Source organism: Cetorhinus maximus, chromosome 10 (genome assembly GCF_964194155.1).
Source record: "Cetorhinus maximus chromosome 10, sCetMax3.hap1.1, whole genome shotgun sequence".
In the NCBI taxonomy this organism is placed as follows: domain Eukaryota; kingdom Metazoa; phylum Chordata; class Chondrichthyes; order Lamniformes; family Cetorhinidae; genus Cetorhinus; species Cetorhinus maximus.
In genome coordinates, this window is record NC_135888.1 from 25,914,131 (window position 1) to 25,929,964 (window position 15,834).

A 15,834-nucleotide genomic window follows, 5' to 3' on the forward strand; every position below is an offset into this window, starting at 1 on the left:
GTGTGAACCACCCACCCACCTAAACCTCCCCCTTTCCATGAGTCAGGGATTAAAGGAGCTCACCTGTCGAAGATGGCCCCCACTCCAGCGCTGTGTGCACTGTTCCGGTGGACATGGAGACCAGTTGCCAGCAGAATGCCATCTTTCACAGTGATGGAACGATGAGAAAATGAAGCAATCAGCAGTTCATTCCAGCCTGTGGACACAATACAATTACACCAAGTGAGACATGGTGCCATACTGAAGACCCACTGCTCACTGATCACAGTTCTCGGAATCCTCACCTCCTGTGCTCCAGCCCTGCCTGTTCCACATGATATAAACTCTTCCACTGCTGCCCACCCCCTCAATACTGCCACAACTTTCATTTTAACCTGGCTAACTAATCACCCCTCATCAGCCCCTGGGCACTAAGACCAGTTATAACAGTCTGTACTGCAGCCTCAGCTGAGGTGAGTTCTACTCCTTTTGTATGAGAGGCAGTGTGTTCCTCCACTTGTCAAGCAGCATCATTATGCCTGTGTGATGTGATTGCACAATAAAGTCACAATCACAATTCAGTACGACCAGGAGTGTAGGGGGAGAAGCACTAAGTGGGTGAATGTGGGAGAGAAGATCCCTCACTAAACGTCTCTGCCCCTTTCTGTCCTCCTTTATGATGCTCCTTAAAACCTACTTCCTTGACCAAGCTTTTGCCCACCTTTCCTAACACCTCCTTATGTGCTCACTGTCAAATGTTGTCCAATAACAGCAGTTTGCATTTATATAGCGTCTTTAATGTAGTAATACATCCCAAGGCACTTCACAAGAATGTAATCAAAGAACAATCCTTCAAAATGCTGAGTTTAGCTCATCTCCCACATCTGGTAATAAGCTCAGAATCAAGCGGGGCTGCTTTGTCCTGGACGGTGTCCAGCTTCTTGAGTGTTGTGGGAGCTGCACTCATCCAGGCAAGTGCAGAGTATTCCATCACACTCCTGACTTGTGCCTTGTAGATGGTGGACAGGCTTTGGGGAATCAGGAGATGAGTTACTTGCTGCAGGATTCCCAGCCTCTGACCTGCTCTTGCAGCCACAATATTTACATGGCTAGTGCAGTTCAGTTTCTGGTCAATGGTAACGCCCCCCCCAGGATATTGATAGTGGGGAATTCAGCGATGGTAATAATATCCCAGACAGTCATAATGAGAAATGGACAGCTTGGAGCTTTAGAGAGTGCCAAAAGACAGCTAGCATGGACAGTACAGCATGGGTTAGTGCACCCGATATGGTTACAGGATGGTGGTGTGAACCAGGCTGGTATGTTTGAAGAGTTTCAGGGTAAGATCTGAAAAAGCAAATGCTGGTTACCTGCCCGCAAGAGGATAACCTGGTCGTCCAATGGGAGCTCGGAGAAGTGTGGAATCCGTTTGGCCCACTCGACCAGCGTGAAGAGTTGCTTGTCAGCTGCTTGGCAGATGTTGGTGACTGGGTCGTTTGGCTGGCAGGAAAAGAGGAAGAGGTGATGACAATTAGACGTGCACTACAGCAGGAATTCCTCCACCTGCAAGGGCGAAGCATGCACAAAAATAAAAGCTTAGTCCAAGAAACATCTTCATTTCTATAGCGCCTTTCAGATTTTACAGAGGAACATAGGAAATCATGACTGATCCGTATCTTAACTCCATTTACCAGCCTTTAGTCCATAACCCTTAATCCCCTCACTCAACAAAAACTTATCTCATTCTTAATAGCTCCACTGACCCCCAGCCTGCACAGCCTTTGAGGGAGAGGGTTCCAGATTTCCACTCCCCTTACCGTAAAGTAGTGCTTCCTGGTATGACCCCTAAACGGCCTGGCTCAAATCTTGTGGCCGCTTGTTCTAGACTTTCCCACAGGAGGCAATGGTTTTCCTTCCTCACTTTGAACACCTTCATTAAATCAGCCCCCAACCTCCCAATTAGAGCCAGCTCACTGTGGTAACATAGGAAAGGGAACAACCAACTTGCACACAGCAAGATTCCTCAAAGAGAAATGTGAAAATGGCCAGATCATCTGTTTCAGTGCTGGTGACTGAGAGATAAATAGTGGCCAGCACAGCACAAACAACTCCCCTTACACTTCTTCCAATCATGCCAAGGGAGCTCTTAGATCTCCTCTGAAAGACAGCACTTGGCTCTGTCACAGCATCAGCACTGAGGGAGCGCTGCACTGTCGGAGGGTCAGTAGTGAGGGAGTACCACATTGTCAAAGGGTCAGTACTGAGGGAGTGCTGCACTGTCGGAGGAGGGTCAGTACTGAGGGAACATGGCACTTTCAGAGGGTGAGTACTGAGGGAGAGCTGTGCTTTTGGAAAGTCAGCACTAAGTGAGTGGTGCACTGTCGGAGGGTCAGTACTGAATGAGCACTACACTGTTAGAGGGTGAGTACTGAGGGAGAGCTGTGCTTTTGGAGAGTCAGTACTGAGGGAATGGTGCACAGTCGGAGGGTCAGTACTGAGGGAGTGCTGCACCATCAGAGGGGCAGTAGTGAGGAAGACTGCACTGTACAAGGGTCAGTACTGAGGGAGTGCTGAACCGTCAGAGGTCAGTACTGAGGGAACACCGCACTGTCAGAGGGTCAGTACTGAGGGAACACTGCAGTGTCAGAGGGGCTGTACTAAAGAAGAGCTGCACTGTTGGAGGGTCAGCACTGAGGAATTGCTGCACTGTCGGAAAGTCACTATTGAGAGATCACCGTACTGAGGGTCAGTACTGAGGGAGCGCCACACTGTCAGGGTACTGAGGGACCGACGCATGTCGGAGGGTCAGTACTGAGGGAACACCGCACTGTCAGAGATTCAGTGCTCAGGGAGTGCTGCACTGTCAGAGGGTCAGTACGGAGAGAAAGCTGCACTGTTGGAGGATCAGTGCTGGCAGAGCACTGCACTGTCAGGGGTCAGTACTGAAGGAACACCACAGTGTCAGAGGGGCAGCACTGAGGGATTGGTGCAGTGTTGGAGGGTCAGTGCTGAGGGAGTGATGCACTGCTGGAGGGTCAGTACTGAGGGAAAGCCGCAATGTCAGAGGGCGAGTACTAAGGGAACACCCCACTGTCGGAGGGTCAGTATTGAGGAAACATCGCATTGTCGGAGGGTCAGAGCTGAGGGACACCGTACTGTCAGAGTACTGAGGGAACACCCCACTGTCAGAGGGTCGGTACTGAGGGAGTGCTGCACTGTCGGAGGGTCAGTACTGAGGGAGCGCCGCACTGTCGGAGGGTCAGTATTGAGGGAGCACTGCACTATCGAAGGGTCAGTACTGAGGAAACATCGCATTGTCGGAGGGTCAGTACTGAGGCAGCCTGCACTGTCAGAGGGTCAGCACTGAGGAAAGCTGCACTGTCGGAGGGTCAGTACTAAGGGAGCGCTGCACTGTCGGAGGGTCAGTACTGAGAGAATGCTGCACTGTCGGAGGGTCAGTACTGAGGGAGTGCTGCACTGTCAGAGGGTCAGTACTGAGGGAGTGCTGCATTGTCGGAGGATCAGTACTGAGGGAGTGGTGTGCTGTCGGATGGTCAGTACTGAGGGAGCGGTGCACTGTTGGAGGGTCGGTACTGAGGGAGTGGTGCACTGTCGGATGGTCAGTACTGAGGGAGTGCTGCACTGTCAGAGGGTCAGTACTGAGGGAGTGCTGCATTGTCGGAGGGTCAGTACTGAGGGAGTGGTGCACTGTTGGATGGTCAGTACTGAGGGAGCGGTGCACTGTCGGAGGGTCAGTACTGAGGGAGTGGTGCACTGTCGGATGGTCAGTACTGAGGGAGTGCTGCACTGTCGGAGGGTCAGTACTGAGGGAGTGGTGCACTGTCGGATGGTCAGTACTGAGGGAGTGCTGCACTGTCGGAGGGTCAGTACTGAGGGAGTGGTGCACTGTCGGATGGTCAATACTGAGGGAGTGCTGCACTGTCGGAGGGTCAGTACTGAAGGCGTGGTGCGCCGTCGGAAAGTCAGTACTGAGCGAGCGCTGCACCTTCAGAGGCGCAGTACTGAGGGAGAGCTGCACTGTTGGCACTGCAGGCACTGGAATTCATTGGTGTGCAGTGCGCCTACTCACCGAGCTGCTGGCCATGCCAAGGTTAGAGTCAATGTAAGTCTCGGTCTTGGGCTCGACAGCCAGCTCAGCCTCCACTATCTTCTCCACAGGCATGTCTTCGTTTGCACTGCTCGTCGACTCCACCTCGTTCTCATTCCTATCCTTACCTCGCTGCCTCTCTTCTTGTACCGCTGCAGGCGAGAAAGGGGATAACTGTTGCGGGCCCAGTCCAACATCACTCAAGAAAACTCCTCGTGACTATGAAAGTATCTCAGACAGCAATCATATTTCAGGAACTCCTTGATTACATATTTCCCAGGCTGTGTTGACTTTAGTTAAAAGCATTTTTTTTTTACCTTCTCCTGCCCTGTTCTCCCCCATTGAACGTGCTGGGGTGTGTGTTCCACAGTTGCTCGGCATCCTTTGATAAGCTATTCAACTGCAAAGGCATCAAAGACCATCCCAATCTTGTTATTATCCCATGTTCATTAACGAGACTCACCAGACAGTGTCCAGGAGGAATTCGGGATAATTCTTGTCTCACTGAACCAGGGGAACTTACACCAGTTGTTGTGCCTCTCCTGTTGTCCAGGTGAGGTCTTAGCACAGATCAGGAGCTCACCTGGTTCTCAACAAGACGTACAGTAATTGCACCTTCGGTTATCAGGAAAATGCAATGTTACAATCCAGATCTCACCACAGAACAGCCAGCCACTAAAATTAAACAACTCAATTCTTAAGGGGTTCAGGAACAGAGACACCTGAGAATTCAGGTACAAATCACAGAATCTGATAAAGCTGTTAAAAAAAAACATATAGGATCCTTGACTGCACAGACAGAGCTACAGAGTACAAAAACAAGGAGGTTACATTAAACCCTTCAAAAATTGCTGGTTAAGCCCTGGCTGAAGCTCTGTAGTCAATCCCGTGCACTACGTTTTAGGAATGACGTCAAGGCTTTGGAAAAGGTTGGGAGAAGATTCACTAAATGTTTCCAGGGATGAGGGTTTTCAGTTATGTGGGCAGACTGGGGAAGCTGGGATTGTTCTTAGAGCATAGAAGTTTAAGGGGAGATTTAATAGAGGTGTTCAAAATTATAAAGGGTTTTGATAAAGTAAATAAGGAGAAACTGTTTCCAGTGGCAGGAAGGTGGGGACCAGAGAACACAGATTTAAGGTAATTAGCTAAAGAACCAGAGGGGGAGATGAGCAAATGAGACCAAAACAGTACTCCAGGCGTATCCTCACCAATGCCCTGAATAATGGTAGCAAAACTTCTGTACTCTTTACTGCACAATGTAATTGCAACAAAGCCAATATACCATTTGCTTTTCTAATTGCTTTTGATACGTGAGTGTGAGTGTCAGTTGTGGCACAAGGTTGAATTCAAGTCCCACTCCAGGAGTTGTGCACAAAATTCTAGGCTGACATCTGGTACACTACTGCCTGCTTTCAGATAAGACATTAAACCGGTCAGCCTCACAGGTGGATATAAAAGTCTCATGGCACTATTTTGAAGAAGCACAGGGGAGTTCTTCCCGGTGTCCTGGCCAATATCTATTCCTCAATCAACATCATAAAAAATAGGTAATCTGGTCATTATTACGTTGCTGTTTGTGGGATCTTGCTGTGCACAAATTGGCCATGTTTCCTACATGACAACTGTGACGACACTTCAGAAGTATTTCATTGGCTATAAAGAGCTTTGAGATATCCAGTGATTGTGAAAAGTGCTATATGAGTCTAAGCCTTTCTTTTAACTTGCATGTTCACTTTGTGATTCACCCAGGAAACCCAGGTCCCTCTCAACATTCCCCATTCTCTCACCATTCAACAAAAAAAAATTCAGCTTTTTCATTTTTCCTAAGTAGATAATTTCACACACTACCACACTGTATTCCATCTGCCATGTTCTTGCCCATTCACTAAGCCTGTCTATATCCTCTGCAGCCTCTTTGCATCCTCCTCACTGTCTGCTTTCACACAGAACTTTGTATCATTAGAAAACTTGGATATGTTAAACTCAGTCCTCTCATCTAAGTCATTGATATAGATTGCAAATAGCTGAGGCCCAAGTAGTGATCCTCGCAGTACCTCACAAGTCACAGCCTGACAACCTGAAAACATCCTGTTTACTCCTGCTCTGTTTTCTGTTCATTAACCAAGTCTTAACCCATGCTAATATATCCTCCTCAACCCTAATTTTATGGAATAACCCTCATGTGGCAGCTTATCAAATGCTTTTTGAAATTTCAAATACATTACATCCACTGGTTCCTCCTTATCGCTATCAGTTACATCCTCAAAACAATTTCAACAGCTTTCTCAAAAATACTTTTCCTTTCAGAAATATGTGCAGACTCTTGCCTAATTATACAATGATTTTCTAAGTGTCCGGTTACCATAGATTTCAGCATTTGGCCTCCTCCAGGTCGAGTATCCTTTATCCTCGGGGCCATTGCCTTTCGGTACTCAGATATTTTCAGTTTTTGGATCTACCGTATATACGGTCAGTCTAGGCCTGCTTACATTACAATAGCCTAAGCCTAGGCTAGCTATAGCCTACAAATACGAGGTTGTTTCTCCATTTACCAACTCTCGCACACCCTACTTTTTACCTGTTATCATATTACACCCGTAATATAATATTACATTGCTTCATTAACATACAAATTAACTGCATCACTGATCAAAAAGTGGCTTGGTTTTTGAATGTATGGATAAAGGATATTCGAGTGCACTGATGCTAACTGGCCAAGAGCTCCTCGTTTTCACGCTTGCTCCTTTTGTAAATAGTGAGATTGTTTGCTAGCTTCCAATCCTGGGCAAACGTTCTAGATCCCAAGGAAATCTGGAAGATCAAAGCCATTGCATCCACTATCCCAGCAGCTATCCATTTTAAAACCCTAGGATGTAAACAGCGAGCTCCTGGGGAATTCTCACACTTCGTCCTATTAATTTCCCCAGTACTACTTCTTTACTTAGCCTGACTTTTTCAAGCTCCTCATTCTCACAAGTCCCTTAATTCACCATAATTTGTGGAATGCTTTTTTTCTGCCTTCTACCATGACACCAGTACCAGAAACAAAGATTCTACCAGATACAAAGTAGGGTTTTTTTTGTTTAATATCTCTTTTGTCATTTCCATATGCCCCAGTTGTGTTTCCACCTCTCTGCCTCTAATCAGCCCATGTTCACTTTCAGTAATCTCTTCCTATTTACAAACTCTCAGAAACATTTACAACCTGTTCTTATGTCTCTTGCTTGGCTACTCTCATTTTCTTTCTCCTTTCCTGATCAATTTCTTGGCACTCCTTTGCTCAGGTTTGCAACTCCTTTTTGTAACATTAAAAGCCTCTTCCTTTGATCTAATACTAACCTTAAACACTCCTGGCTAGCCAAGGCTAGACCATCCTATCTCTGGAGTTTTTGTGCCTTAAAGGGGCATATAATATAGCACAGCGGTGTAATACAGTGACAGGCCAGTCCCCACCAGTACTGTACCCCAGTGTTATACAGTAACAGACCAGTACCGACCTGAACTGCACCCCAGTGTCAGACAGTGACAACAGGCCTCTCCCCACCAGTACTGTTCCAGAGTGTTATACAATGACAGACCTATACAGGCCTGTACTGTGCCCCAGTGTTATACAGTGACAGACCTGTCCCCACCAGAATTTTATCCATGTTATACAGTGACAGGCCTGTCCCCACCAGTACTCAACCCCAGTGATATACTGACAGACATGTAACCACCTTTGCTGTACCCCAGTATTATACCGTGACAGACCTGTTTGCACCTGCATTGCTCCTCAGCATTATGCAAACATACGAATTAGGAGGAGTAGGCCACTCAGCCCCTCAAGCCTGCTGCGCCATTCAGTAAGATCATGGCTGATCTGATTTTAACTTCAACTCCACTATCCCCAGTAACCTTTCACCCCCTTCCTTATCAAGAATCTATCCACCTCTGCCTTCAAAATATTCATAGACCCTGCTTCCATCGCCTTTTGTGAAAGAGAGTTCCAAAGACTCACGACCCTCTGAGAGAAAAAATTATCGTCATCTCTGTCTTAAATGGGCGACCCCTTATTTTTAAACAGTGACCCCTAGTTCTAGATTTTCCCACAAGGGGAAACATCTTCTCCACATCCACCCCGTCAAGACCCCTCAGGATTTATATGTTTTGATCAAGTCACCTCTTACTCTTCTAAACTCGAGCAGCCACTAGTCTAGCTTGTCCAACCTTTCCTCATAAGACAACCCTCCCATTCCTCGTATTAGTCAAGTAAAGCTTCTCTGAACTGCTTCAAATATATTTACATCCTTCCTTAAATAAGGAGACCAACATTGTATACAGTACTTCTTCAAAAACACTGTATACAGTACTGCAGATGTGGTCTCACAAATGCTCTATATAACTGAAGCATAACCTCCCTGCTTTTATATTCAATTCCCCTCACAATAAATGATAACACTCTATTAGCTTTCCTAATTACTTGCTGTACCTGCACATTAGCCATTTGAGATTCATGCACTAGGACACCCAGGTCCTTCTGCATCTCAGAGCTCTGCAATCTCTTACCATTTAGATAACATGCTTCTTTTTTATACATTTTTTATCCTGCTAAGATAGACAATTTCACATTTTTCCACATTATACTCCACTTGCCAGATCTTTGCCCAGCCACACAAACGATCTATATAGCCTCCTTATGTCCTCTTCAGAACTTACTTTCCTACCTATAGTCGTTCAATAGGACAAATTTGAGTGTTGCTGAAAAAAGAGACATGTCGGAGCTTTTCACCGTGCACTCATCAGAACAATTCGCAAGAAAATACCAATTTCAACATATTTATATTATATGAGGCTGCAGCACTATATCAAGGCAATCTAGACCTGCCACCATTGCGTGAATCCGTATTCATTGAACTTATGAACTCGGCAACTCGTGCAGTTGAGTTCAGTTTTGATGACACCACGTATGCCCAAATAGATGGTGTTACTATGGGATCCCCTCTAGGCCCAGCTCTCACAAACATCTTTGTTGGGTTCCATGAAAAACATGTCTTCGATGGAATGACACCTAATCTCCTACCCCCTCGCATATTTCCGATGTGTGGATGATACGTTTGCTATATTTAAATCCACAGCTCATGTAATAATTTCCTTACATGTCTTAATGGGCTCCATCCTGTGCTCAAATTCACCTTTGAAATGGAACAGTCAAATGAATTCCCCTTCCTTGACGTACTAGTTGAGAAATCTGCCAGGGGGTTCTCTACCATGGTCTACCTTCACTGGTCAATGCATACGTTCAGACTCTCACAGTTCCACCCACTATAGGATCGGTCTTATCGGAAACCTCGTAAATAGGGCCCGAGCCATTTGCTCACCATGAAAGCTTGATACTGAAATAGGTCACATCAAAGTCATCCTTCAGGGTTATGGCTATCCTGATCAGATCATTTTGTGCTGCATATTGTGCAAACTCATGAACAGGCCTAAGGCCATCACTTTCAGCCCTGAAAAGTGCCCAGTCTACCTCAGATTACCCTGGAAGGACAAAGTATCTCAAACATTTGAGCAACATGTGAAGCTAGCTGTCTCACGCTGCTACTATGCAGTAGCAACATGAGTGCTATTTGCCACTAACAGGATGCTGCCGTCAAGCCAAAAAGGTGTTCTGCCTATCACATAAATGAGTAATGTGATATACAAATTTCAGTGCCAGTGTGATGCTCGGTACGTAGACTGTACGTCCCAGAGACTGGCGGATCGAATCAAACAGCATGTCCTTTCTGCTGTTCACAACAGGCAAGGTACAGACCATACCCAACCAGCCCATGTTTGTAAAACTCAAAACCCAGTGTCCAACATTAGGTGTGATTCCGCGATTGGGCAACCTTTGCTAAATAATCCTCAGTGTGCTAAAAATTATGCTGACAACTAATTTAAGATTGTCAGTCAGGCTCGCAGTGTGATGCATTTGCCTGTATTGGAAGCTACATAAATTAATACACACGGCCATGTTCTTTGCAGACAGAAAGAACATGTACACACATTGTGCCTGTTTCAGCTAAACAAAATAAATGACAGTCATTTGATAGTTCATCCTCCAGGGCAATGTCTTGACCAATCAAAGTCAAGTTGCCTGGTTTAAATTTCAAACAATGCTTGGCAGTTAACTGATTGTCACCATCAACTGGTGCATTTCCCAAGGCAACAACTGTACCAATCAGAGTCCACTAGCCAACCAATCAGCACCCTCTTCTCATACAGCATAAATACTTTGACATTTCAGGTCCGCATGACCTTTCTCCGAAGAGGAGTCATAATGACTCGAAACTCTGTTTCTCTCTCCACAGATGCTGGCAGACCTGCTGAGTTTTTCCAGCATTTTCTGTTTTTGTTTCAGATTTCCAGCGTATGCAGTTTTTGCTTTTAGCATAAACATGTGTTCCCCTGACATTGTTATTTTCTTGTAAATTGCCCTGATGAGTGCAGGACGAGAAGCTTCCACAAAAAATGTCTCATTCCTACCTATCTTTGTGTTATCAGCAAAATTAGCAACCATACCTTTGGTCCCTTCATCCAAGTCATTTATATAAATTGTAAAAACGTTGAGGCCCCAACACTGATCCCTGCGGCACACCACTCACAACATTTTGCCAACCAGAAAATGACCTTTTTATGCCTACTCTCTGTTTCCTGTTAGCTAGCCAATCTTCTATCCATGCCAATATGTTATCCCCCTAATCATGAGCTTATATCTTCCACAACAAACTTTGACGTGGCACCTTATCAAATGCCTTCTGGAAATCTAAGTACATCCACTGGTTCCCCTTTATCGATAGCGTAAGTTACTTCTTCAAAGATCTTCAATAAATTGGTTAAACATGATTTCCCACTCTTTAAACCATGTTGACTCTGTCTCATTACCTCAAATTTTTCTAAGTGCCTTGCTATGACATCTTTAGTAATAGTTTTTAATATTTTCCCTATGACAGATGTTAAGCTAACTGGCCTGTAGTTTCCTGCTTTCTGTCTCCCTCCCGTTTTGAAGAAAGGAGTTACATTCGTTATTTTCCAATACAATGGGGCCTTCCCAGAATCTAGGGTATTTTGGAAAATTAAAACCAATGCATCAACTATCTTACCAGCTACTTCAATATCCTAGGATGAAGTCCATCAGGACCTGAAAACTTGTCAGCCCGTAGATGCAACAATTTGCTCAGTACCAATTCCCTGGTGATTGTAATTTTCTTGAGTTCCTCTCTCTCTTCCATTTCCCGATTTACAGCTATTTCTGAGATGTTACTTGTATCCTCTATAGTAAACACGGATGCTAAATACCTGTTCAATCCATCTGCCATCAACTCCCCAGACTCACTCTCTATAGGACAAATGCTCACTTTGTTAGCTCTTTTCTTTTCTAAATGTCTATAGAAACTCTTACTATCTTTATATTTCTAGCTAGCTTTCTCTCATACCCTAATTATTCCTTCCTTATCGATCTTTAGGTCATTCTTTGCTTTTTTAAATATTCTGTCCAATCTGCTGACCTGCCACCAATCTTTGCACAATTATATGATTTTTCTTTAAGTTTGCTACTATCTTTAACTTTTTTAGTTAGCCACGGATGGTGGGTTCTCCCCTTGGAATATTTCTTTCTTGTTGGAATGTATCTATTCTGTGTATTCTGAAGTATCCCCCTAAATGTCCGCCACTGTATCGCTATTGAACTATCCCATAACCTCATTTGCCAGTTCAATTCAGCTAGCTCTGCTTTCATGCCCTCATAATTGTCCTTATTTAAGTTTAAAATATTAGTCTTGAACCCACTCTTCTCACCCTCAAACTGAATGTAAAATACTATTATATTATGATCACTGTTACCTAGGGACGCCTTAGCTATGAGAACATCAATTAATCCAATCTTGTTACACAATACCAGTTCTAGTATAGCCTGCTCTTTGGTTAGCTCCAGAACGTATTGTTCTAAGAAACTATTCCGAAAACATTCCAGGAACTCCTCATCCAGGCTACCTTTGCCCTTCTGATCTGATTTATACAGTGACAGACCTGTCTCCACCAGTACTGTACCCGTGTTATACATTGACAGACCTGTCCCCACCAGTACTGTACCCCAGTGTTATATAGTGAAAAACTTGCCCCCACTAGCACTGTTATAGTGGAACATGAATATACATACAAACATACAAATTAGGGAAGGAGTAGGCCATTTGGCCCCTCAAGCCTGCTCCACCCTTCAATAAGATCATGGCTGCTCTGATTGTAACCTCAACTCCACATCCCAGCTACCCCCGATAACCTTTGACTCCCTTGTTAGTCAAGAATCTATCTACCTCTGCCTTAAAAATATTCAGTGACTGCCTCCACCGCTCTCCTGGGAAGAGAGTCCCTAAGACTCACAACCCTCAAAGAAAAAAATTCTTTTCATCTCTGTCTTGAATGGGAGACCTTATATTTTTAAACTGTGTCCCCTAGTTCTAGTCTCTTCCACAAGGGGAAATATCCTCTCAGCATCCACCCTGTCAAGTCCCCTCAGGATCTTATGTTCCAATAAGATCACTTTTCAATCTTCTAAACTCCAATGGGTACAGGCCCAGCCTGTCCAGCCTTTCCTCATAAGATAACCCCCTCATCCCAGGAATCAGTTGAGTGAACCTTCTCTGAACTGTTTCTAATGCATTTATATCCTTTCTTAAATAAGGAGACCAAAACTGTACAATGTACTCCAGATGTGATCTCACCAATGCCCTATATGGCTGTAGTAAAAGATCCCCACTTTGATATTTCATTCCCCTTGCAATAAATGACAACATTCCATTCGCCTTCCCAATCACTTGCTGTACCTGTACATTAACTTTTCCTGATCCATGTACCAGGACACCCTGATCCCTCTGTACCACAGAGTTCTGCAATCTCTCGTCATTTAAATAATTTGCTGCTTTTCTATTCTCCCTGCCAAAGTGGACAAGTTCACATTTTCCCACTTTATACTCCATCTGCCAATTTTTTGCCCACTCGCTTAAATTGTCTCTATCCCTTTGCAGACTCCTTATGTTCTCCTCACAACTTACTTTCCTACCTACCTTTGTCCCATCAGCAAATTTGGCAACCATACATTCGGTCCCTTCATCCAAGTTATTGATATAAGTTGTACAAGGACATAAGAGCTAGGAGCAGGAATAGATCATTCAGCCCATCAACCTTGCTCCATCATTCATTACAATCATGGCTGATCTTGGGCTTCAATTCCACTTTCCCGCCTGCTCCCCATACCACTTAATTTGCTGACAGAAAGCAGTCTATCCCAGCCTTAAATATGTTCAATTATGGAGCATCCACAAACCTCTGGGGTAGAGAATCCCAAAGATTCACAACCCTTTAAGTTAAATAATTTCTCATCTCAGTCCTAAATGATTAGCCTCTTATCCTGAGGCTGTGCCTCCATATTTTAGACTCACCAACCGGCAGAAGCAAACTCTCAGCGTCCACCCTATCAAAGATCCTCAGAATTTTGTAGGTTTCAATGCCCATTTTCAATACCCTAGACTTTCATCATAGGTCAACCCCTCATCCCAAGGACCAATCTAATGAACCTTCGCTGTACCGCCCCAATGCATGTTGAGACTAAAACTGCATACAGTATTCCAGATGTTGTCTCACCAAAGCCCTGTTGAACTGTATCAACACTTCTTTATCCTTGTATTCCAATCCCCTTGCAGTAAAGGCCAACATGCCATTTGCCTTCCTAATTGCTTGCTGCACCTGTTTACTAACTTTCTCCGTTCGTGAACAAGCACACCCAAGTCTCTTTGAACATCAACACTTACAAGTTTCACACCTTTTAAAAAGTATTTTGCTTTTCTATTCTTACAACGAAAGTGAATAACTTCACTCTTCCCTACATTATACTCCATCTGCCATCTTGTTGTCCACTCACTTAACCTATCTATATCTCTTTGCAGCCTCTCTGTGTCCTCCTCACATCTTACTTTCCCCACTAAGCTTGGTATCATCAGCAAACTTTGATACGTTACTCTCTGTCTCTTCATCCAAGTCATTAATATAGTAGATAAATTGTACTAAATTGGACATAGTTGAGGCCCCAGCACTGATTCCTCTAGCACTCCACTCATTACATCTTGCCAACCCGAAAAAGACCCATTTATACTCATGCTCAATGGGCCGAATGGCCTAATCCTCCTCCTATGCTCCTACATTCCTACCCACCAGTACAGTAACCCAGTGTTATACATTGCGAAATGCCTTCCCTAGACAAAGCCCATATTTAAAAAGATAATATCTGGAAGGGATAAAATGAAAACATTCTTCTCCCGCCATCACGTTGCAGCAGATCCCTCTTTCCCAAATACACCATTATATAGCAAAAACAATTCATGAGTTAATGAGGGTCATACAGGGATCAGGATTGACAACTGTATTGGTTTCCAGGAAATGTGCAAAATGCATCCCAAGGATTAGCGTGCAGCAGTTGTTGGACTGTGATAACTCATAACCACGTCTATTAACTCTGTGCCGATAAACAATCTCTTGTACATGTAACAGCAGCTTAATTTACCAGAAAATTCACACAACCAATGTAGCAGTTAATAGGTCACTCTGAGTAACTGCAATATTTCAAAACGCTGCATTTTAAACCCTTTGTATGCTGTAAGGCTGCAGGCCACCCTCCCATTCCTCCATACCTCTTCAATTCTGCTATCTTACCTAACTTCCTTGAGAAATCAGAGCTGATATGGCAATGAGACTCCTGAGATCATAAAAAATAGGAACAAGATGAGGCCATTCAGCCCATTGAGCCTGCTCCACCAATCAATAAGATCATGGCTGATCTGACTGGTCTCAATTCCACTTTCCTGCCTGTCCCCCATAATCCTTGACTCCCTTGTCAATCAAAAGTTTGTCTAACTCAGCCTTGAATATATTCAATGAGCCAATCTCCACTGCTCTCTGGGGAAAAGAATTCCAAAGACTAACAACCCCTTGAGAGAAGAAATTCCTCATCTCCACCTTAAATGGGAGAGCCCTTATTTTGAAACTCCAAGGGTTTGACTTTCAATAGCCTTAATAAAGTTTGGGGTAAACTCTCTGAACCACAGAGTCAGGGAGGTCACAGGTTTACACTGAGACAACAATGGCCTCAGTCAGAGAGGGTGAAAAAGCAGCTCCTGGTGAATTGAAAAAGACAGCGTGGATCAATCAGGGAATTGCGTTATTGGGTCACTGTTACCTATGCCCATCAATCTCATTCTCTGCAGATACTCAGTTGTGGTTCAGTGAGTAGCACCCACACCTCTGAATGACAAGGTCAAGGGCTGGAGTTTGAATCCAGGCTGACCCAGCTTCCGCTCCTGCCCTACGTTAGTTGATATTGTGAATGATTCTACAGGTACTAGGCTGCCCTCGTTTACCCGTCATTCAAAACTGTGCTGCCTGTGTCCTAACTTGCATCAAGTCCCGTTCCCCTATCACCCCTGTATTCACTGACTGACACTGGCTCCCAGTTAATTGAGGCAACACCTCAATTGGAAACCTGGATGAGAATTTTCTAAGTTCCTGAAGACTTCGCCACCCCCACCCCCATCTCCCTTCGCCAGCCCAACAAACCAAAGATGTCTTCTGACCCCATGAGCATCCTTAATTTCCATTGATCCACCACTGGCAGTGGTGCTTTCAGCTGCCGAGACATTAACCTCTGGAATTCCCACCCTAAACCTCTCTGCCTCTCTATC

General features: G+C 44.6%; 1 protein-coding gene across 5 annotated transcripts in view; it reads right to left on the reverse strand.

Moving 5' to 3' along the window:
- Positions 1 to 15,834, reverse strand: part of rxrab (retinoid x receptor, alpha b) — a 100,049-nt gene that overhangs the window by 14,511 nt on the left and 69,704 nt on the right. For all 5 annotated transcript variants that reach the window (XM_078550248.1, XM_078550249.1, XM_078550244.1 and 2 more), the window contains 3 exons: positions 4,070 to 4,239; positions 1,350 to 1,479; positions 64 to 196 (listed from right to left, as the gene is read on the reverse strand). In XM_078550248.1, the coding sequence (XP_078406374.1) occupies positions 64 to 196; positions 1,350 to 1,479; positions 4,070 to 4,239 (433 nt within the window). The remainder of the gene's footprint in view (positions 1 to 63; positions 197 to 1,349; positions 1,480 to 4,069; positions 4,240 to 15,834) is intronic.